General features: G+C 38.1%; 1 protein-coding gene across 1 annotated transcript; it reads left to right on the top strand.

Moving 5' to 3' along the window:
- The first annotated feature begins 92 nt into the window (after positions 1 to 92).
- Positions 93 to 13,879, top strand: LOC125235490 (cell wall integrity and stress response component 4). Its single transcript, XM_048142061.1, has 3 exons — positions 93 to 1,372; positions 5,202 to 5,330; positions 13,436 to 13,879. Exons 1-3 carry the CDS (start codon positions 335 to 337, stop codon positions 13,508 to 13,510), a joined length of 1,242 nt encoding a protein of 413 aa, XP_047998018.1. The 5' UTR covers positions 93 to 334; the 3' UTR covers positions 13,511 to 13,879.
- Positions 13,880 to 22,994: the final 9,115 nt, after the last annotated feature.

Genomic DNA, 22,994 nt, shown 5'->3' with positions numbered 1-22,994 from the left:
CTTGTCGGTGCAGAGACTGCACAATTAATGAGTACGGTATTGTTATTGTTATGGTCGTGCCGTGTGATGTAGCAACCGGCTTCAGTCATAACCTCAAAGCTGGGGGTGTCGGTGTGGCGGAGGGCGCGCGCCGCTCAATGTTGTCGCGCATGCGTCGGCCCCGCACCAGCCCCCACGGCGCACAAAGCCACGGCACCGCGATGCCAGGCGTCGAGCGCTCGCCACGCTAGCGACCGCGACTGCTGCCACCTCAGCCCACACAAAATATGTGATAGCAGTGCATGTGACAACCTAACTGTAGTGTTTCTTTTCACAATACTTAACTTCCGCTAACATGTACAAGACGGTGCGCCATGGCGAGAACAGCCTGCAGTACACCATCCTGCCGCAAACTGAGGAGGTGCTCAACAACAGCGGTATTAAAGGCAAAGGCCGTGATTACAGCCCCTCGATCCACGTTCGACACTCTCGGAAAAGATCGTCAGTGAAATACATTCTGCTTGTGATATTTGGTATAATAGTAGCGTTGGCGTTGGCATCAATTCCACTTTATGTTATGAATGGAGCGCTTTACGCTCGCAGGAGCCACCAGGACGTGATTACGTCTTCTCCTCATACGCCGGGCGGAAGGGAAATTGTGAAGTCGCGCAAAAAGGACCTAAAAGATATATCACCAGAACTGCTTTCAACTCTAATATCAAAACTTGAAACGACATCGACTACTGCGTCTCCTACTACTGCACCCACAACGGTTGCGACAACTATTGTCAGTGAAAGTGCTACGACGCCTCCCTGGACTATGCCCGCTATAAGGTCGTGGAAAAGCTCGACATCTACTACAACAATTCCTCCAATTCCGACTGAAGATAACGAGGAAATTCCCCTCATAGGCACCCCCTCTGGTAGCATTCGACGTCTAGATCAGTACATGTCGAACAAACCGTGGGGCACAAATAGTAATAATGTTATACCACTAAAACCTACTGTAACACCTGAACCAACAGTGCGGAATGTGTATAGATACTACTCTCGGTCATTCGTTCCGTCAGTTAAAACAGCAACTGATCCTCCAAAAGTGTTTGAGGATGTGCTAATTACTACGAAAAGAACTACGACGCGTCCTCCTATGACAACTGAGATCACGACCACCAGTGACAGCTCTAGAATGAGTGAATGGAAGGATACTCTGCTGTCTGTCGATGATGACGAGACTTTTAAGTCGCTGGAAGTGGATGAGGTGTTCTCCCTCCCGCCGCTGAAGCCGGACCCTGCGTCCGACGGCGACGAGGTGACGGTGTCCAAGGCGGGCGACGGAACGTGGTACGGGGCCCGGTGGCCTTTCGTGGATACGTCATCATACTTTCAATGGACGGTAAGTACGATTGCAATATTTCCTTTCTTACGTAAGACATGTCTCATGTCTGATCGAAGCGTGCACGGAGCATGTATCCCTATCTATAATTGGGTATATTAAAGAGTAGTTAGACGTAAAATATTGCGAAAGTGGGCAATGAAATTATTGCTGCAAGCTAATAGAGTTCTGGTACCAAACTCACGATTTTGAGGTGACATAATATAACATTTCAAATGACCACATTAAGGTAATATTTATTTTAACTTCATATTGGGAGACAAATATGATACCATAAATAAAATGTTGTATCAACAACGTTGCAAGGTAATTGAGGACAGCAGTCCCTGGCGAGGACACGAATTACATAACACAATTACTTTGCGGATACGAGAGAAAGTTTTAATATAACTAGATAGTCCTGAGAGAAAATTTTATTATGATCCGTAATGTAATCTAATCCAAGGAAGGATAAATTCCGTCTAGCCCCTTTCATCAGGCGTAATTGAATCTGCTCGCGTCACTAGTAGTATTTTTCCTAGAAAATTGAAATGAATATTGTATCTTGTAATAATGTTCAATTATGTACCTACCTATTATCTTCCTATTTGCAGAAATGAAATACCAAAATTAAGCTTTTAATATGTAAAAAAAAATTATATTCTTGGAGTACATACAGACCCGATGAAACCTTCTGAGAATACTGACAAAGATACTTAGTACCTGCCGGGTTAATTTCGCTTTAAGTTACCCTCCCAACAAAAGCATCTAGGTATAGCGTCTGAAATGAGGCTCCGCTCATTTCTCCCAAGCAGCTCATAACATAAATTAGGCGCCTCGTCGACGAACCGGCATATTGCTCTCAGCTCCAAGTTAATTTGAGAGTTTAAAACCTCAGAACATATTTAGTCGTGTCATTACAACGCAACGCGAGTGTGAAATGTCTGACACGTAATATCTGGGGCCTTATTCGACTCAATATTAACTGTCATGCTGATGCATGACATGATAATGATACTGGGATGCATGATGTCATGCTGGGCAGGACTGGCGATCAATTACTGCGACGTCACAATTTTGTTTACTTTCAAGTTTCACCCACATAATTGCCAAGAGTGGCACTGAAACTGGTTCAGTTGCATGTGCTCTGCCTACCCCGTATGGGCATACAAGCGTGAATTTGTGTACCTATATGTTAATTTAACTGTCATAGTCGCTTCATTTTAAAATCAACAGTGGATATTATCGCATGTCGATTCTATAAAGTCTTGATTCCATTAACTGTATACCTACACCGAAAACAATACGGTTGTCACCTAACTGTGGATTGCCAATACCTATCTAATTTTGACAAGTGAGTGTTCCTTTCATTCGACCACTTGCGATTTTATTCACATTAACGGAGAATCAACACGAAACGTCAGTTTAGGTAATTCGAATAAAGCTCCTGTTCGTGTATTATTACGCATGTTGTGTGGAAAGCAGAGATGTCATGGAGCTCACAATAGCCCCTTTTGAGTACTACGTAGTTTTGCAAACGCCTGGTTTCCCCAGATGACTCTTCAGTCTGGGTATTGTTCTTGCAGTTTACAACGAGCCTAAAGTAAGCTCAACCGCAACAAATAAGTATATCTACCCTGCCTACTTCTCTGTGTTTTGTTTTATATTTAAAATGTAGGTACCTACCTGGGACTGCCCATTTCACAACTTCTCCCGCTTGATTTCGTAAATTTCGTTTCATAATGTCTGCACCTACCTAAATAAATTTTAGTATAGGCTTGTGCCGTTTCGTTCGTTGACCGGAGCGCTTCGATCTCGTTCAATCGCTCCCACGAACTAGTTCGCTCTTTTAGGTCTTTTGCTCATTTAGTTCAGCCAGACCAGCGACCACTGCGGTCGGAAAGATCAGAACGAATGAGACAAAATAGTGTCGAAATTATACGAATAGTCCACAGATAGTAACATTCCGGACCGAAAGGTTGTAAGTAACCGAAGTTCAATATGAAAACTTGACGTTTTTGTGTTGCTCTGCTAAGTAGCTCTCGCTCTCGGTTGGCGCAGTCACACACTCATTCTCGATCCAAACCGCTCGCGCTCGCCGATCCTATACTGAACTAAATGAGCAAAGACCGATTCACAGAGCACGGAAAGATTCAGTTCATTTCGGTCATTGATGGGATTTTATTCCTAACAGTTCATAGTTCGTGAACGAGACAAGCCTATTTTAGTAATTAATAGAGTTGAAAACGAGTGGTCAATTATACCACTACTTAGATTCAAAATTCCTAGCGCTCGTTCTTCAAAACATTTTGTCGTTTTCCATAGACTGTCAAATGTCATCGGCCCCGGATTAAACAAATAAAATACCTACTTTCATTGATTGCAGGGACGGTGAATAAATCATCTCTTCATACTAAAAATACCTGGCTTTTGATTTACAAAACCAGTGTTTTATTGAGAATATTGAGTAGCAATGTTTACAGGCTTGACCAACTTCGATCTTACTTACTACGTAATATAGCGTAGCAAAATACCTTGTTTATTGACTATTTTGTCAGCCTACTGTATTCAAACAATTTGATAAAATTTAAAACCGAAATTAAATTTCGTATTCCGTGTTCATGCTACTGGTAATTAAGATTGATATCGGTATGATTTATAACCTGTCTGTGTTGGGGTGTGTGATATTCTTTTACTGAACTCTTATCTTAAGTTTCATCTCAAGTAAAGAGTCTTGAAATTTGAATGAGGGAGGGATGACAAAACAAAAGACTGTACAACGCGGAGCGTGACATCGTGACTATATCGTAAACATGACCCAATTAAAATAATCTCAAATCAAATCTACTACCCGAACAGCTCCTATCTCGAACACTCATCGGGCAACTTACATAAAACATAAATTCAACTCCGACTCCGGATTTTATACGCGCCCATAGCCAATATTGGAATGTCGCTATCGCTATTCAGGCTAGTCAGATTTGTGGATATAGATTTTAGCCGGAATGAGATCCAGATTTCGCAATTTTTTTATGATTTTCATCTGCATTTTGATAAGACCTTAAGACCCAAATGAATTGAAAGTGGTTCGTCAGATGCGCGCCAATCACGAAGATGGTAGTGCAAGTCGTATCAAAACCGTCATAACCAAAATATCAAAACTTGTTAGATATGAATTGGATTCCTTTTCTCTGAATCGGACAAATTTATTTACCTTTAACTTCGTAGTTTTGAAGGTTTAGTGTGTTGATGTGTCCGCGCAAAGGTATAAAAGACTGACCCAAAACTTTGTTTTACGAGTTTTCTTTTCTTAGGTACCTACACGATTTTCTCGGTTTCTATTTTTGTTTACGTAGTTTAGCTAGTATCTGGAGAGAGACTTATTACTAAAATGATTTGTTGCTTTTTAACTACATTGAGACTTTAGCGCGTGCCGTGGAGACGGGAGTTAGCCGCCGTGAATAATAGAAACAAAGGCTGTTTGACAGATTACGGCAACAGCCAAAAAACCATCTCAGATGATTCGTACTATACCTACTTAGCCACTGCCGCTTGTTTGACCTACATTAGGGCCCCGAACCTGGCCCCGCTCAAACGGTATCACCAGGCTAGGGGTCGCGGGGTTGGATAACGGCCGGTAGCGGTAGGGCTAGCAATCACCGGATCGCCAAGCCGTCCACAAAAAGACGGCGTCAGACCGCCCCACATGGATGGGGCGCGCCCCGACACAGCCCCCACAGCGCCCAGCGCGGAAGGGGCCACTCACACCCCAGCAGGGGTGTCGAACGACAACTCACTCACTCCTACATTAGGCATCGGTGCCCCAATAAGCAAGGACTGTTTGTTGCAGGGCTACTCCCCCGGCGACAACCTGCTGCTGCCGCTGTTGGTCGCGGCGCTCTCGTCGATCGCGCTAGTCTTGTTGCTGGCGCTGGCCGTGCGTAAACGGAAGCGGAGCCACAACGCCGCGGCGATTGGGGTAAGTCTTTATATATATTTTTTTTTTAATCTGTTTTTTTTTTAATATATTTAGGAGCCTTGGTCCATGGGACTATGTCGGCTCCGTTAGGCCACTTCATATTATCAACAATAAATATACAAACTCATTATAAAAAATAAGTCAAAACAAAAGTAGGTAAAAAAAAAACAACCGAATTTGTATATATGGTAAGTATATATAAGTCTTTATATGTACTCGTATATGTACTAGTACACAGAGTTGTTATTTTTCAGAACGCTACAAATAATGGTGACATGACATGTACCTTTCCTGTGAGGCGGAGATGACAGATAGCATTTATTTGGCAAATAAAAACTTACAGGTACTGTTCATTACTGCAATCAAGAATAATTTATAAAGGACTAGCTTTTACCCGCGGCGCGGAAAGTGACATAAAGTAGCCCATGTGACTCTCCGTCCCTTCAACTATCTCAACTTAAAAAATCACGTCAATTCGTCACTCCATTTTGCCGTGAAAGACGGACAAACAAACAGACACACACACTTTCCCATTTATAATATTAGTACGGATTAACAATCTGAAGCTTTAGTAGTTTCATGTGCTCTGCCTACCCCTTTATGGGATACAGGCGTGATTGTATGTATGTATGTATTAACAATAATTATTAATACTAAGAATCGTACCTCCCTTTTTCAGCACCACCTATTAAATACTATCATAACTACACTGATGATATATGCCTACAATTTTTTTTAAATGTATACCTATTAACGTGATATCATGACATTAAAATAAAGAAATATGAAATATGACATACATCATTTGTTCTTATAAAAAATAAAAGCACGCCAAAATATTTGGGGAAAATATGATTTTGGCCACTTCCAGGCTGCTAAACAGCGCCATCTAGTTTTCAGCGCCATACAGTTCAAGGATAGGTACGCTTTTTTGTATAGGCTTTGTCAGTCCCGTATTAAATCGTTCTTGCTACAATTAACATTCCGACATAACGCTGCTAGTTTGGGAATTGGAACCTTTAGTGCGTTTTCACATTATCCGATCCGATATCGGATGTAGGAAGGATTTCAAATGAAAAAATAAAAGATGGCGGCGTAAATATATGGGATATCGGTCCGACATCCGATATCGGATCGGACAATGTGAAAACGCACTAAGGCCCGGCACGGCGCTGAACAAATTTACTAAGTTTGAAGTTCCAACTGAAACATAGGGAGAAAATTAAATTATTTATGCAGCCTTCATTTCGTACGATGTTATTGCCGGTGACTTTATATAATTTAGTCCAATATCCGCCTCAGTGGAAAGGCAATCTAATATGGGATGCACTGCCGTCTTTCAGCAACCTTCGACGACGTTAAATTTAGCAATTTCCCGGATGCACCTTTACGTGTGCAAGCTTTTTAATTTTACTCGTTATGGTGCTGCCACACTGGGTCGTTATAAATCTTATACAGGGTGTAACATTAATGCTGGTGATCCATTTAAGAGCATAACCGGTATCGAATAGCGGTTACGAATACCACTTCCTTTTTTTTAAATAAACACCATGAAAATTAAAGGTACTATAGAAGGTAATGTATAAGCCGTAGGATTTATCTTCGGCAATTATGTTACATAGTGTATAACATTTATAACAGCCCAGTGTGGAACCACCTTTAACTTAAAATATGCCTACTGCAAACTGTAGTTTGTGTTTCGTCACGCGTTGAACGAAATAGCAGAAACAGATAAACAACACGTATTATGTAGTGCGAAAAGGGTTCGTATTTGTCATGCTGGTTCAGTCAATGTCAGTAGGTAGCAGTGGCGGAGCGTCGATACAACTTTGATTCCCAACGGGTTCCCTAAAATTCTCTAGTATCTGTAGAAGTCCATACAAAACAACTTCCAAAAACCCCTCCGGCTTTACCAACGAAAATTTTCACGCCCCGCCACTGGTAGGTAGGTACATCTTGAGACTGACTGAAATAGAATGACACGTTCATACGTCTCCGTAACAATACTACTTCTGTGAAAACGTTAACGTAAGTTAAATAAGGTACAGCGGGGCAAATCTCGACTGAGGGGCAATTGTAACTGATCCATTTTTCCATTGATAAGCATTTTCAAAATTTGGGTCCCCCCAATTAGCGTAAGTTGTTAACAAAAATTAACTCGCTGTCAGTTTTGTGACGATAATTAAGCATAAAATCTATATAAAAATTTAGGTACTTTTTTCACATTCTGAATTAATGTACCTACATTCAGAATGTGAAAAAAGTACCTAAATTTTTATATAGATTTTATGCTTCATTATCGTCACATTAGGTATCGCAAAACAATATTTATATTGACGTTTCATGCTTAATTATCGTCAGAAAACTGACATTGAATTAATTTTTGTTAACAACTTACGCTAATTGGGGGGTCCCAAATTCTGAAAATGCCCTATTACACTATTAAGTTCAGTATCAAACGTGCCATACATAACCAGTGGACACTTTAATTAACAATGCAATGCAAATATCGTAAGACATGGTAAAAAATGGATCAGTTGCATTTGCCCCCCAGTCGAAATTGTCCCGCTGTACCTTACAGAGTTAATCACAGGTACAAGTGGTACAACTAAATAAACCACAGAAGTCCAAAAATAATAGTGTACCTATATAAATGTACTACGGTAGGTGTCTGTAAGATGTTCCCCAATATTTATATTTATTTTCATCACACCCGCACTTTAAATGTGCTATTACACGCAGGCAGACTGTGAGTTATAGAAAAATCGCTCTCCCAAGGGAATAATGAAATTTCTTGTACCGTACTTAACTTTTTTACATCTATTTACATATTTTTTACATTGCGAGTGTGATGAAAAACATTGTGTGTAACTCGGGGAGTATGAATATTACTAACTCGAGCCTTTAAATCGCTCCGGCAAGCCGTCGCGATTTAACTTACTCTCGTTAGTAATATTCAACTTCCTCCCCTTGTTGCACAATGTACTATTATGAAGCGGCCATTTGTTGCACTATTCTACTCGAACTTTACAAACAGTGTTGTCATCTTAAGCGTACGAAATGTTGGCATAGGTCAAGCTCTTTGGCCTTCATTGTTCATCAGCCACCCACCCACATGCCTCAGTCAAACGTGAACGTTAGGTTTTATTGAAACATACTTACATAATGTGTAGGTAGGTACGTAATAAGTAAGATAAGGGATAACGTGAGAAATGTTCTGATACTTAAATATAAAAATAAACTATTATTTAGGTACATTTTATTACTTTATTACCGTGTGGTGGCGGGTTAAGAATTTTACCACCCCCTTTTCTCCCGTGGGTTTCATAGAAGTTGACAGCGGGCAGTCTGCATCAATTGTGATGTGTTTAATAGGTACCTAATACCTACTCGTATATTATGTCATATGTGCTGTTATCTGGGTAAAGGGACTTTATTGCCGGTGGCGCTTACGTCTCGCGGCGTCGTATTTGTATACGAACATCGCTCATAACGCCGTAAGCGCCATCGACAATAAGGCCCCTTTACCCAGATACTTAACGTCACATACCTATGAGCGACAAGTTGCAAGCGCATCTATACCACAAACAAAAATTCAACCCCTTAATTGCTAAAAGGGAACCGAAACTTGACCAGTTGCATGTGCTCTGCCTACCCCTTTTTGGGAATACATGTGTGAATGTATACATAGGGTACCTAAGTACAGCGTTTCTTAAAATCATAATATTAGGCAAACGAACCGCCTGTTGGGAAGGTGTCAGTGTTGTCCCTTCCAGAACCCTATAATTATATCCTCTTAGATTAGCGTAAAAAGATGATATAATGTATAGGTATATTTGTGAAATATGTACATATTGTATTATTGTCATATCACAAAAGAAAACCACCCTGTCAAAATGACAAATATCCTGAGCCTAGAATTCCAAAACTCCAGAGATTTAAAGACGAGAACAATTTAACTAACCACAATCTCGAGTACATACTTACATGTATTATCCTTAGCTTCTTGAAATATACCTATTCTAGACAACTAAATGTATCTAGGTCGCGCGTTCATAACGAACGCAATGCAAAGACACCTATCGATTTAGCTCGCTTAGAAGCGACAGGGGGCGCTAATGTCATTATGGCGAATAGTGGGAATAGACGAGTAGGGGACGGGAACAATGTCATGTTTGCATTAATGACCTGGACGCCGATCAAAATGTAGTGAACTCTAAGACGAAAGTTGTCATTTTGTGTTTAGTGACGGTGTTCCGCGAGATTGAATGGTAAGTATGACAATTTTCTTATGGAACATTGTATCAATCCTTAAAGTGTCACTTTGAACTTGTATTAACTATTCAATATTGAGTTTCATTTTAAAGTAACAGTGTCATTTTTGCTATAATGACACTAGTACTTTAACAATTCTAAACGTTTTGAGATAGGTATAGTGACACTGTGCACTTAATGACGGTTTGGCTTTAAACTATTAGGCTTAATGCAGGTTAAAAATAAAGTTGTACTGTACTTTTACTTAAAATGACGTTATGGTCTTAACTCGCTAAAAAGAATTTGCATGAATGAATCGTCATTATCTGTTTAGTGTCATTTTCGATTGTATGAAATACCATAATTACGCTTGCAAAGAAATGGAATACCGCTGTTATGGGTTTAAAGCCACTTTAACTGGTAATGGTAGCTTTAAGCGCGTTGACTGATTATTGTCACTTTAAGTTTTATGTCATGCTTTGCGGTAATTAAAATTACAAAACAGTTAATGATTAATTACCTTCTAGACATAATTATTACGTTTAATACCATTGTTCCATTTAAGTTTAGCACAAAAACCTACACAATTCTGATGAAATTCTATGAAAAAGACATTTTACTCTATTTTTTTGTAAAATACCTATAAACAGCGCTAATAAAAATTAAGGTTATTTTTTGTATAATTATTTTTTATGAAGTAATTGCTATTTTTGTGATCTACAAGACACAATTACTAATTTAAGATACAATTTAAAAACTATGATTGCTAGTGGATAAATTTCTTGTGCATTAATATAACTAAATTATTAGCCATAAATAAGTATATTTGTTTGTTACAGTAAAAAATGGGTCAACGATATTCAAGGCTCAAAAATTCAAAGCAATCATCAATAGTATAAACACACCAGCATCTACAGATCACCTATTTGCTACATCGCCACGAGCATGCACATTTCAAGCGGCCGACTAAACTTCGCATAAGTTAGGGTATATATACCACGTCGTCAAAAAAAATCGCACCTCGCGCAAAATCGTTTTAAGCAAAAATATCTCTAATCTTATTGACTGTAATCTATCAATATTTGTATCATTTCAAAGTACAATTAAAGCCCTTTAAGAGAAAAGGTGTACAACTTTCTTAAAAACAATAATCGCCAATCTGCCGTGGTTTAAAAAAAAAAAAAAAAAAGGTATTGATGCGATTTTAATGGGACTCTAGGTGTGCTACCCCAGACGGTTTTAGAAGGAGCTGTAAAGGTGTCATGTGGATCTTTTGCACTCCAAAAGTCACCGAGGACGAATGCCTGCAGAAAAAAAAGCCTTGAAGGCAATAGGGGTAAAACACCAGAAAAAGCAGCTCAAGTGGTGGTACTGCTCCTAAACGGACTACGGCAATAGCAAGTTGCTGAACGCCTACGCATAATCCGTTTCCGGGTGCGACGAGTCTTGTTGCGGTTTCTGGAGACCAGTAGCTACATCAGGAGGCCAGGATCTGAGAGAAGACGCTGCATCACCGCTAGAGACGACCGGTACATTGTATCGGCCTCTTTGATCTCTCTCCATGATCAGAAGAAGATTGAGGGAGAAGAAAATGTTACCCCGAAGAGCTGACAGAGGCTACCAATACCAATTGAAGCCAGAGCCAATACCCCAATCGAATTGCTATAAGGCTTAAGGATTGGACGTTGCAGCAATAGAGGAAAGTTTTGTTCCCCAATGAGACGAAGGAGATCATTTACGCCAACTGTAGACGCAAAAGGGTGTACAGGAGTCAAGGAGAGCAGGTTACACCAGTCTTCACCGAAGAAACAGTCAGTTACGGGAGCGGCTCGTGCATGTTCTGGGGCGGCATTTCTATCGACGGCAAAACGGATCCTTAACTGCAGGCAGTTACATTATGGAGATCTTAGAAGAACGTATGGTCTCGTACGCTGAGTTTTTTGGACCTGATTTCCAATTCATGCACGTCTACGCCCGTTGCCATACTGCCTTGATAGTGCGGGACTCCCTGATGCATGAGGTCGGAATGCACCGTAATGGAGTGGCAGCAACGAGCCCCGACCTGAACCCCATCGAACATCTCTGGGATGAGTTAAAACGGCTTGTTTGGTCACGGGATCCTGCTCCAGCCACCGTCAACAAGCTGGAAGCAGTAGTTATTGAGGAATGGGAAAATATTCCTCAAAAACTGATCGTAACACTGATCAGGTCCATAACTGATCGCATGGAAGCTACAGGAAGGGCCAGAGGGAGGAACACTGGGTTTTAAGGTTAATTTTAAGTCATTTTTTTCGATATTTGTTGATTTTGTTGCGTTTGATTTTTTTTTAATTTTAACCTGAATGCACTTTGGTTACTTTTTCCTGACAATTTTAATTTTTTGTATAAAATGTCATAAATTTTATGGATATTAAAATAATAAATGTTGTATTACTAACGCAAATGTCAAGACTGAAAGTGATTTTTGTTTCTAATATTTTTTTAGTTATATTTTATTGTTTAAGAGGGCAAGCCAGGAGTGTTTACACTAGTTTTTAAGGGCAGTAATGCTAAATAGATACAGGGTTTGAGACCGAATGTCATTTAATTCAATAAATTTTAATGTATATACATAAAAGGTGGTTTGATTGCTAATTATTCTATGAAATAAAAGGTAAATTTCATAAAAAAATGGCTATAGTGTCATTTTTCCACAAAGTAAAACGAAGATATAAAGTTGTCATGTGTCCCTAAACAAAAATAAATGGAAAAGTGTCACTACCATTTTGTTTAAGCTTAATTTTATCTTAGAAACAAAATAAAAAAAATACAATTTACTATTATATCTATCAGGTTTAGTCACAAAACTAACAAGATCTGCCAAAAAATTACAAGTTTGTTGTAAAAATGGCAATTTTTGACAATTCAAAAATTTCAAAACTTTAAACCATTGTACCCAAAAAAGACGTTTTTCATTTAATGACACTATGTTTTTCAAGGAGCGATGTATTTTCCTAAATATAAAAGCCCGGCGGCACAAACTGATGGGAAAATCCTTTTTACATCCTCTGGGATAAGAACCTGACAACGGATCACAATTATCACAAATTTGCTTATTTATGTTGATTCAACTTGATTTGACTTGTTCAACTAGAATAACAAACAGTAGATCAGCAATTCCCGTCAACTTTGTACAATGACACGTCAGCAAATTTTAATTGATCCTATTTTGTTACCAACATTTAGTAATATAATTCGACTTTCGTAAGATATATACAGGATAATTGTTATAATTAAGAAAATATAGATACTAGAGAACCTTAATGACGAAATAAAACTTAATAAAATCTCAATTCATCAACAAAATCTTGGTAACAAAATAGGAATTAATAAAAACAAATTTAACTTTTCCCTTAATTTTTGTACAAACTTTTCGAGAACTGCTGAGCTGTGAGTACTATTCACTAAGTATCTAAGGTACAGCGGGGTAAATACAGACTGGGGGCAAATGTAACTGATCCATTTTTCCTGTTTTATAATGTTTGCATTGTTAAAGGGATTTGCCCCGCTGTACCTTATATACTTACGATTCTTTGAATAAACAGGATTTTGCAGATGGGAGTTAAGTATATAGCTGTAGGTCAGATAGATAAGTACCTACCTACGAACTTATCTCAGAGCTCTACGTAGGCAGGTTCAGCCATAACGGGCAGGCAAGGCAAGCACAAGTAACCCTAGCAATCGTTTTCAGATGGTGAAGAGGCCTCCTAATTCTTAAGCTACATACAAAGTGCCTTTAATTATGGACTTAGGCCTTTAATGATAGGTCCAGTGTAAAAGCGCCTTTAGAAATATATTTAATTTGTTCACAGCTGACCTCAGACCTGCAGGCAGACGACAATACAAACCTGCTCACTGCTGAAAACCCGGAGGACGCCGAGGAGTGAGCTCCAAGTCACCACGCTTCAAGCTTCTTCGATCCATCCTAGAATGCTTCTGTACATATCGTGGGCATGGGCGGGTCACCGCAAATAATTAACAGGTTCACTGTCCAGCCCCTATACTACATTATTGATCACGCACAGGCCTTATCAAGACAAAACATAAAGTTAACGGGACAGTGAACGTGTTAAGGCGTACTTATTCGAACGAAAGAAGTGGGTTGCGGTTACCTATAGGTTGATAGCCCAGAATATCTGCACTGCATAGCAAGAGCAAAATTTTTCAGACTTTTTCGTGTATAGTCAAATTGTAAGAAACACTCTTGCTGAGTGCAAGTATCTATGATGTTATCCATAGGTAGAACAGCACGAATACGACACTCATACATGTACATCATCCGTGTCACGGAGCAGGGCCATAACTGGGAAATTCGAAGCCCCTGCCTCTGACACTAATGTCACCTTATTGGAGTGAAAAAGAAAAACCCCCGCAACTGACGAACTTAAATTATTGCGGTGATATTATTAGCCCAGCTTGAAAGCAATGTTTCGGTGTTGGAACTTGAAGGAAATCCACTATCAGATAGGTACATCGGAGTGTCCAAATTTAAAGCATGCATGTTCTGGTATTGTTGAGCACCAAAGCCAGTTCAATATATCTAATGAATGATATAGAGATATAGTTAAGAAGTCCTATAATCGCGGTTGGTAATCGGACGCAGAAAGGCTGAAACATTATTTAAACACCCGCCTCTTCTATGTTAACACAACACAATACATAGTTAATGAAATAGGAACGCAAGCTGTCCTCGATTGTGCACGAGGCATTCACGCACCTTGTAATGATTTAGCTGCCATAGATTTTTCAGAGGAGTATACGTACATACGGTCATATTTAAACTTTCAGTGCCTATTGTTTGTATATAAAATGTACCTACCCACGTTTAGGTCTCAGAGCCAGCCGAGGACGTCATATTCAGAGATACGATATAATATGTAAGTATATTTTGTATTCACAGATCTTGGACTGTAAATTAGGTATGAGTCAAATGCCAAAGTCACTAACTTATTTTTGTTACAAAATATAATCTATAAATATTTATTGAACGTCATTTGCCATCCTATTAAGAAGTATTATTCCTAGATATATTAGATTACTGATGAGCTTGCTAGTAACTTATTGTACGGAGCTTATCACAATTTGTTTGATTCATTTTAAAAGTAGCTTCTTTCGTACCCCTATGATAATGTTCAATAGGATCTATCTTAGAAGTTAGATAAATCTCGATACTTATTAAATGGCTAGGATGTTTGCTATATTTTATATTAGGTAATCGTCATTGATTGAGACTAATTACAATGTATGATGCCTACTAACAAGTACATTACCAGATGATATATTGCCCAGTTTATTATATTTCCACTCTTGAGCCTAGTATAATTATGTTTAGGAAAACTATATGTAGGTACCTTATCACCAGCACCTATTTCAACAGTAGGTCCTTATTCGGTATTCAACAAACATGGAAATTACATACACATAGCATGGCACTATGTATATCATATCTCTGAAGGTTCGATTGTATGGACTCGTCAGTATTAAAGGAACCCTGTGGTATTAACTTGACACTGAACATGCAATACTTATTTATTGGGTACACTATGTAAAATTCCGAAAAGTATACCTAATTACCTATAGATGTAGTATGCTGATGAAAGATCAATTTGTAAAATTATGTTTAATTTTAAATTTTCCGCTAAATCATTTACCTATGCTATGACAAGATTTCCTTTCAGTAAAGTACTTTGAAACCAAAGAAGCATACTTTTCGGATTTTTTGGGTGTTCCCTTATTAATTTTAATTGTAGTTGGATGCTAGTATAAGGCGAAAATATCAATCTTGGTGTACCTAATAATATTGTACCGTTTAAATGTCATATTTATTATATTTCTTAATTCTTCTAGCTTTATTGTTCTTCAATAAAATTTATTTTTAATATAGACATAAGACTGATATAGGATTGCGTTTATTATTTTATTGTTATTAGATAGTAGCGATTCATTGAAGAATATTTTTTATAACGGCACTATTTGTTTCCTTCGGTTTTTAGCAATACGTTTATCGTGTGCTATAATGTAAAATCTATTTACATGTATGTACTTCAGTGTTAGAATACGATTGTAAGATCAAGGGGAGACGAGTTGGATTGTGTAGGACTAAATAGTTAGATATTCAAATGTGATACCTGTGTAGTATCGGAGACAATGTGATTCCCTTGTAGAAGGAACAGTGCATAGACCAAGACAAATCCTTTCATAACTTTGAATGTAACTCGTTATATTGCGACAACATGATTTCATTAATATTTTTCATTATTTATATCAAAACTTCGCAATATCACCAGTTAACAATAAGTCTTGAATAGAACCACCGTTTTATCCTAAAGTAGCCTTAAGTTGTTTGAATGTTAAATTCAATGTAATGGCATGGCTCAGTATATCAACCGTGCTAGTAAACATTATATCTTGCAAATGATCGCACACAAATGTATCAATAGTTGTTAAGTTGGATTAGCTTTTGTGACTACATTGTGTTCTGTGATGCCATGCGCGTAAATTTTATATACGCCGTTTACACCCACCATGTACATAAGTAATGAAATAAACTGTGTTTTCCCACCTCAAAACTATTTTAAATATTCGTGCAATCTGCACTACAGATCGCGATTCGCGAGGTCTCTTGCATTGGTTCGTATTGTTATTGAATTAAAGGTTAGATTTGAAAATACGAGGCATTGTGAATGACACAATCTATACGCAAAACGGGGTGGCTTTTCTTTACATGGTGATAAAGTAATTTTCACCACACCAACTGGTAAAGACTTACTTTGCTATTCGAAAACAGATAGCAAAATTGCATTTTATCCACAAGAGTGCAAAGTATCTTCATACAAATTTTAACTTTATGTCTTAAGCTGGCTGGTAGAATTTACTTATAAATGATGATTTTTGAATCATAAATATTGAATAGATTGCTGGATTTGATTTAGCTTGATGTTATACAGTCAGTATTTTGTTCGTTTTGGTGTGGTGAAAAATTTTGTGTTTACTCGGTGGCAAATTTTGTTTACCCTTCGTGCCCTGAAACCCTCGCAACGCTCAAGATTCCACTTATTGAAGGAATCTTTCGCTTGCTCGGATATCAATATTGGCACGTGCGGTTAAACAACAACTTTGCCCCCTTGTAAAACAAATAACTGTTAATTCGTGATTTTCTATAGTAGAACATGAGAAGCATATTATAGTGATCTACATAAACAGTTTCAGTAGGTACATAATGAATAATGGTTATCTTAAGGCCGTTCAAACTCCATCAAAGTGACCCCAAACTTCTTAAAGCCACCCCGTTACCCGTATCTAAAATTCCGAGCAGGACAGTATGGTGATTAAGGCGATTCACACACGGTAGGTACCCGAACTACTACAATATGCTAAGAGACAAGACATTAACACAGTATAATAAAGAGTATCATCATACAGTATGGCCACTCCTGCTTCCCGCTGAAGGTGCCGCCCACCCCCTCTCGGTTACCTCACAGTTACCGTCTGTCAAAAACGCGAACAGTCGACCTGTCATATGTCACTCATACAAGCATAGTACGCGTTCACCTACACGAGCTTAGACTGTGTGCTAGGAACGCGCCTCTTTCATATATTTAATTGCCAGTGTCCGAGGTGTGACATTAATGAGGAGGCACACTGACATTTTATCCCGCCAGGCGGCGCCTTTGCAAGTGCGTAGTTATGTCACTGTCATTCACAACCTGTCACTAGGTGTAATCGCCCCACCGGTAAACGTATATGTGAGAGGGAGAAAAAAATATCTCGCTCTCACGTATGAAATGGCATTGGCATGGTCCAGAAATGTATTACGGCTATTAAAGAAAAACCTACAGATACAAGTGAAAAGCAGTCTTATTATTATCTGTGCAAGTGGTCTTAAGGTGGCGCCATCTGTCATAACCTTTCAGTGTGCCTCCTCATTAAAATAATAGCTTTACCAAGGCTTGGAGAAATAAAACGAATATTAAATTGACTTAATATATTGCATTCGTAATTGAATTTAATGTCGACACAGATATAATATGAAAACAACAAAATAAATAAAGATTCTGTTGTGACGTAGTATTGCATTTCGCGGACAGATCTCTACGTGGCTCTCTGCCCGAGATAAGACGTTGCCAAAGCAATCGATCAATCGCCTGTGGTCGAAAGCTCCCAAGGGCCACTATAGGTCGAATTTGAAATGAACAGTAAAGATATTTTACTAATTTTAACACAAATTTTACTAATTTGTTTTTCATCATACTGCCTCGTAAATGATGTCATTACATGCCTGCATACTGATACGTAATGAGCTATTTTACCGCCCTAGGGCGGTAAAGTGAATACCTGGGTGGGACCTTCCACGACCTGCCAAAAATTACAAGATGGCTTCAAACAGCCTCTCGTTCGTAATCTTTCACTTTTCGCCCTTAATACAGAATATACTATTGTTTTGCACCATTTGTATGGGCACCCATAAACATGGTGCAGTTCTTCGCTATACTGTTGAGTACTATTTTATTGTGTGCATTAAAGGTAAAATAATAAATAATACTTCATAATACACTGGAAAAAGAGCTCTAAACAACAATGGCTGTTTTTTGACCTCAACCATTTATATCAATGGAGTGGATAGATCGACTGATTTGGCACTTCAAAATAAATAACAACATAAATATTTCAGAATATCTCACCCAAAACTGACACTAGTACCTATATACAAAAAGAGAGTTGTTAATATCGGTTTAACTTTTAAAAAAATATACAACTAATTAACACTTCTCATAAGCGTTTATACAAAAAACTTGCAACCTTACGAGCAACTTACAATGCAAAATACTGACTTTGTACATTCAATATTGTATTATATATAACATACATAGCATAGCTATTCGTCTATGATATGAATAAGATAATAAATTTCTTTGAGGAACAACTATCCCCTATAACACTCACACACGTAACTCATTCAAAACCTCGATTCGAGTCAATTTACTACAATTAATTTTATGGAAACATAATATTTTCCTTCTAGACAAACCGCTATGCAAACTATTTACACGTGAAAATAATCTGAATTAAAGACAACTTTTTAGTTCTACTCGATAGCAACTCAGGTGACATAAGGATTTACAATTAGCATCAAATATATGTATAAGTTATGAACTACGATAAAATACTTTTATAATTATGAGTCCATATTTCAGCAAATAATTTGATAAATAATTTTAAACATCTCATCTAATTATCTGTAAAGATAATCAAAATACATGTGTATTTTTTCGCAGATAATAAAAAGTCAAACTAAAACATACACACTTACACAGCATTAACTAAACGTATCACACCAAACGAAATGTTCATACCTCATCCTCCTGTTTTTGAAAACCTAAGTAAGCTCTTTTGAAAATAAGTAGTCAAAATTATGTACATATTTACAAACATTCAAGAATTATATAATGACATTAATGACTAAGCAAGTCAATTAACTGGCAGAAATCCATCAATAATGCTACGCTTCCTTAAATAATAGTTATTTGTTATACAAGGGGGCAAAGTTGTATTTTAACGCCGAGTGTGGAATTGAAAAACGAGCAAGTGAAAGGATTCTATAGTGGTTCAAGAATAGAATCCTGAACTTGCGAGTTTTTTAACACACGAGAAGTAAAATACATTTGCACCCGAGTGTAACACAAAACTTTTCCCCTCACTATAGCAAGGAAACTACTACGGAAAAAAATGCGTTTATCACTGCTTCCAGTAGTTCCACAGGTGGTAAATCATCTTAATTACTGGATTCACCTACTTTTATCAATTTTAAAGCAGTTAATTTGACTTTATTCAAGGTCAAATTACTTTACCCACTAGTGGATAAAATGCGTTTTTACCCGCTGGTATTAAATGACAAAACACGTGTTTCCGAGCTAGTGAGGGGAAAAAGTAATTTAACAATAAGTTTAGACACCTCTTACATACAATCGTAAAGTTATAGTAATCATAGAGATAGATTTGTATTGAACACACCTGTCGCAAATTGTAGAACGCACACAAAGCACACACACTTGTAGATGGACGCTCCTATTGCACAATACACGCGCATCGCAGGGCGTTGTCTGTGTACATGCGAACGCCCAGCGAGTCGTTGTATCACGCACGCACACAACGACAACGGTATACAATGAGCTTTACAACTGCGACACGTCCGCCGGTGGCGTGTCCGCTCTCTAGTATTATATGCTCTGAGGTAAAATCTATGACAGTACCTTACAGTTCATCTTTGATTTCCTTCTCTGTTACCAAGAATAACACTTGCTTGGCACAACATGTTGGTATTAAGTTGGTAAGTCACTGGGTTCAAAAATGTAGAATTACGAGTATGAAGCAGTAAGTTGCGTAACTGGGTAAGACTCTTTAAATGGCCACGGCTAAAACATTTCTTCAAAATGAATAAGGAACTTAGAAAATGGATTGTATGTCGGTCTATTTGAGATTTTATAATGAGGAGGCACACTGACGTTTTATCCCGCCAGGCGGCGCCTGTGCAGGTGTCTAGGCATGTCACTGTCATTCATATGTGTGAGTGAGAAAACAAATACCATCTTCTCGCTCTCACGTATGAAATTCTTTATCTGTGTAATGGACTAATAGGGTGGCGCCATCTGTCATAAGCTTTGAGAGTGGCTCCTCATTCTTTCAAGAGATTATTTCGCTGTGGCGGCTGCATGTTGTGGTATCACCAGTCGTGTCCTCAGCCTAATATAACGTCTGGTATTAAAATAAACATCGTAAGTCGACCAGTGTTTCAAAACTAGCTCACGCAAGTTATTTGGACTGCGCTAGCATTAGAGCTCACGTAGTATTTTGAGATACGGTCTATCTATAAGAACGCACCAGCGTTCTTACCACGAATGGCTCATTCTAGCTGTTTTATACTTGACACCACTTGCATTAGAGCAGTGCAATGAGGAGAAAAAATATCATCTCTCGCAAGTCACTTTGAAATTCTTTATCTGTGCAATGAGAAAAAGGTATCATCTTGTCATTCTCACCACCAAATTATTTATCTGGCAAGAAATAAGGAGCGATTGGAAATGCGCAGGATTCAGAAAAGGCTACTCTACCGCGGACCACATATTTACAATTACGCAGATAATAGAAATATTTAATGAATACAATAAAGTTGTATACATAGGGTTTGTGGATTACATGAAGGCATTCGACTCTATCTCACATTCCTATCTATGGTCTAGTTTTAAAGAGCAAGGAGTCCACTCAAAGTATACACCGTATTTCACTTAACACTAAAAACCTGACAACAGTTTGTTCAGAATCGAGAGTAGAATCGATTGAGCTATATCTTGATGGGGGTAATATTTTTATTTAAATTAGTATTATTAGTTATTTTTTACGTGCCCATTCTATTGTACTCGTAATACAACATTGTGTATATCGCATTGCTAGAGGTTGTTTACCTTTTTTCAGTATTTAGGGGTATTAATACTGGCCGGTTACTTGGACGATTATTTTTTCCGCTACTAGTTTGACGTTGTTTGTCAGTTTAATCTTAATGTTTATCATAAGTCATAACAAATTGAACTCGTACCTAATTACAACCTTGTCATTTTGAATATTGAGTTTATTTGCTTACTGCGATTACCTGTCCAATTTGAAGTTTACTGTGACAAAGCTTTAAAGTGTTTTACAGTGACATCTTAGCTGTCTATTGGTAAACCTTATGTCGTTGCAGTAACGTACACAAATAAATAGTCTTATGGTTTATGATGGTAGTTAGCAATTATTTTATTGAGTGTAGAGCTAAAAGTCAAGTAGAGCTGTACAGAAAATTAAAAATTCAATTAAAAAAAAAGTAACGATCAGATTAAAAGATGAATACTCTAGATGAGTTTAAAAAAATAAAAATCAGTTGGGGTGTCTGAGGTTTTGAGTGATACCGGAAACACCGTGTATAAACATAATTATTAAAATATATCAAAAAGGATTGGTGTGATTGTATGTATGTATGTATGTATGTATGTATCAAAAAGGATCAGCAAAAATCAAATTAGAAAGAGTGGGAGAAACCTTTCCAATAAGCCAAGGAGTGAAACAAGGAGATCCTCTATCACCAAAACTATTTACCGCTCTACTAGAATCGATATTTAGGCGATTAGAATGGACAGAGCAAGGTATAAATATAAATGGAGAAACACTTACACATCTGAGATTCGCAGATGACATAGTCCTTATGTCAGAAAGCCACGAAGGCCTAAAAACTATGCTACAAACATTGGACCAGGAGAGCCGTAGAGCTGGGCTACAGATGAATATAGAAAAAACAAAAATAATGACTAATGGAGAGAAAAAACCGATAAAGATACAGGACAGTCAGATTGCATATGTGAATGAGTATATTTATCTAGGGCGCTTAATTACGTTTCAAGACTCTATAGAAAAAGAAATTGAAAGAAGAATATCTATGGGATGGAAAAGATATTGGTCAAAGAAAGACGTATTTAAAAGTAAATTACCCATACATCTAAAGAAAAAAATTATGGACAACACTATTCTGCCGACAGTAACATATGGATGTCAATGCTGGCCTCTCACATCAAAAATTGTACACAAACTGAGAACATTCCAGAGAGCAGCTGAAAGGTCAATGATGGGCATAAAACTAATAGATCACATCAGAAGCTCGAGAATAAGAAGTATTACGAAAATAAAGGATATAGTACAAACAGTATGCCAACTGAAATGGAGATGGGCAGGACACATCGCTAGAGCAAACGACGAGCGTTGAGCGAGCGCATCATACAATGGTACCCTAGAGACGCTACGAAGAAAAGTACAAGAAACAGTGGTCACCAGAAGACGCGTTGGAAAGACGACATACAAAAACTGGCAAGCACAACATGGCAGAGAACGGCTAGAGACCGACACAAATGGCGTGACATGGAGGAGGCCTTTGCCCAAAACTGGGCGTCCAAACAAACAGATACTGTTTACTAACTAACTAACAAACAAAATAAACGCTACACTAACCAAAACCTACTAAAAATACATATACATACATTAAGTTAAATTTGGTAAAAGTTTGGAAATAAAGAGCTATATTATTATTATAATTATCTGTCATAACCTTTGAGTGTGCCTCCTCATTCAAAGAGGTAAGATGCATGCCGCCAACGAGTGAGTCATGCTGTCTAGCTCATTCTAGATTTGAACTTTAATCCGACATAGTTAGCTCACTTGCTGCTCTTTCTATTACTGTGCTGGCCACTATAGGCGCGCCAGTAAACTCATGCCACCTGGCTGCTGCCATAAGAATGCTCAGCACCGAGTCTACTTATTTTCGATTTTAAACCGATAAAATTCGCGCGCGGG

Source organism: Leguminivora glycinivorella, chromosome 17, assembly GCF_023078275.1.
Source record: "Leguminivora glycinivorella isolate SPB_JAAS2020 chromosome 17, LegGlyc_1.1, whole genome shotgun sequence".
Taxonomy (NCBI): Eukaryota; Metazoa; Arthropoda; class Insecta; order Lepidoptera; family Tortricidae; genus Leguminivora; species Leguminivora glycinivorella.
Note: the sequence above shows the minus strand (reverse complement) of the source record. Positions and strands in the feature narration are given on the sequence as shown.

Excerpts from the sequence above, each read along its gene's own strand:
- LOC125235490 (XM_048142061.1), top strand. The coding sequence starts at position 335 with ATGTACAAGACGGTGCGCCATGGCGAGAACAGCCTGCAGTACACCATC. Across the intron at positions 1,373-5,201 it reads CATCATACTTTCAATGGACG|GGCTACTCCCCCGGCGACAA; the intron begins GTAAGTACGATT and ends TGTTTGTTGCAG. Across the intron at positions 5,331-13,435 it reads ACAACGCCGCGGCGATTGGG|CTGACCTCAGACCTGCAGGC; the intron begins GTAAGTCTTTAT and ends ATTTGTTCACAG.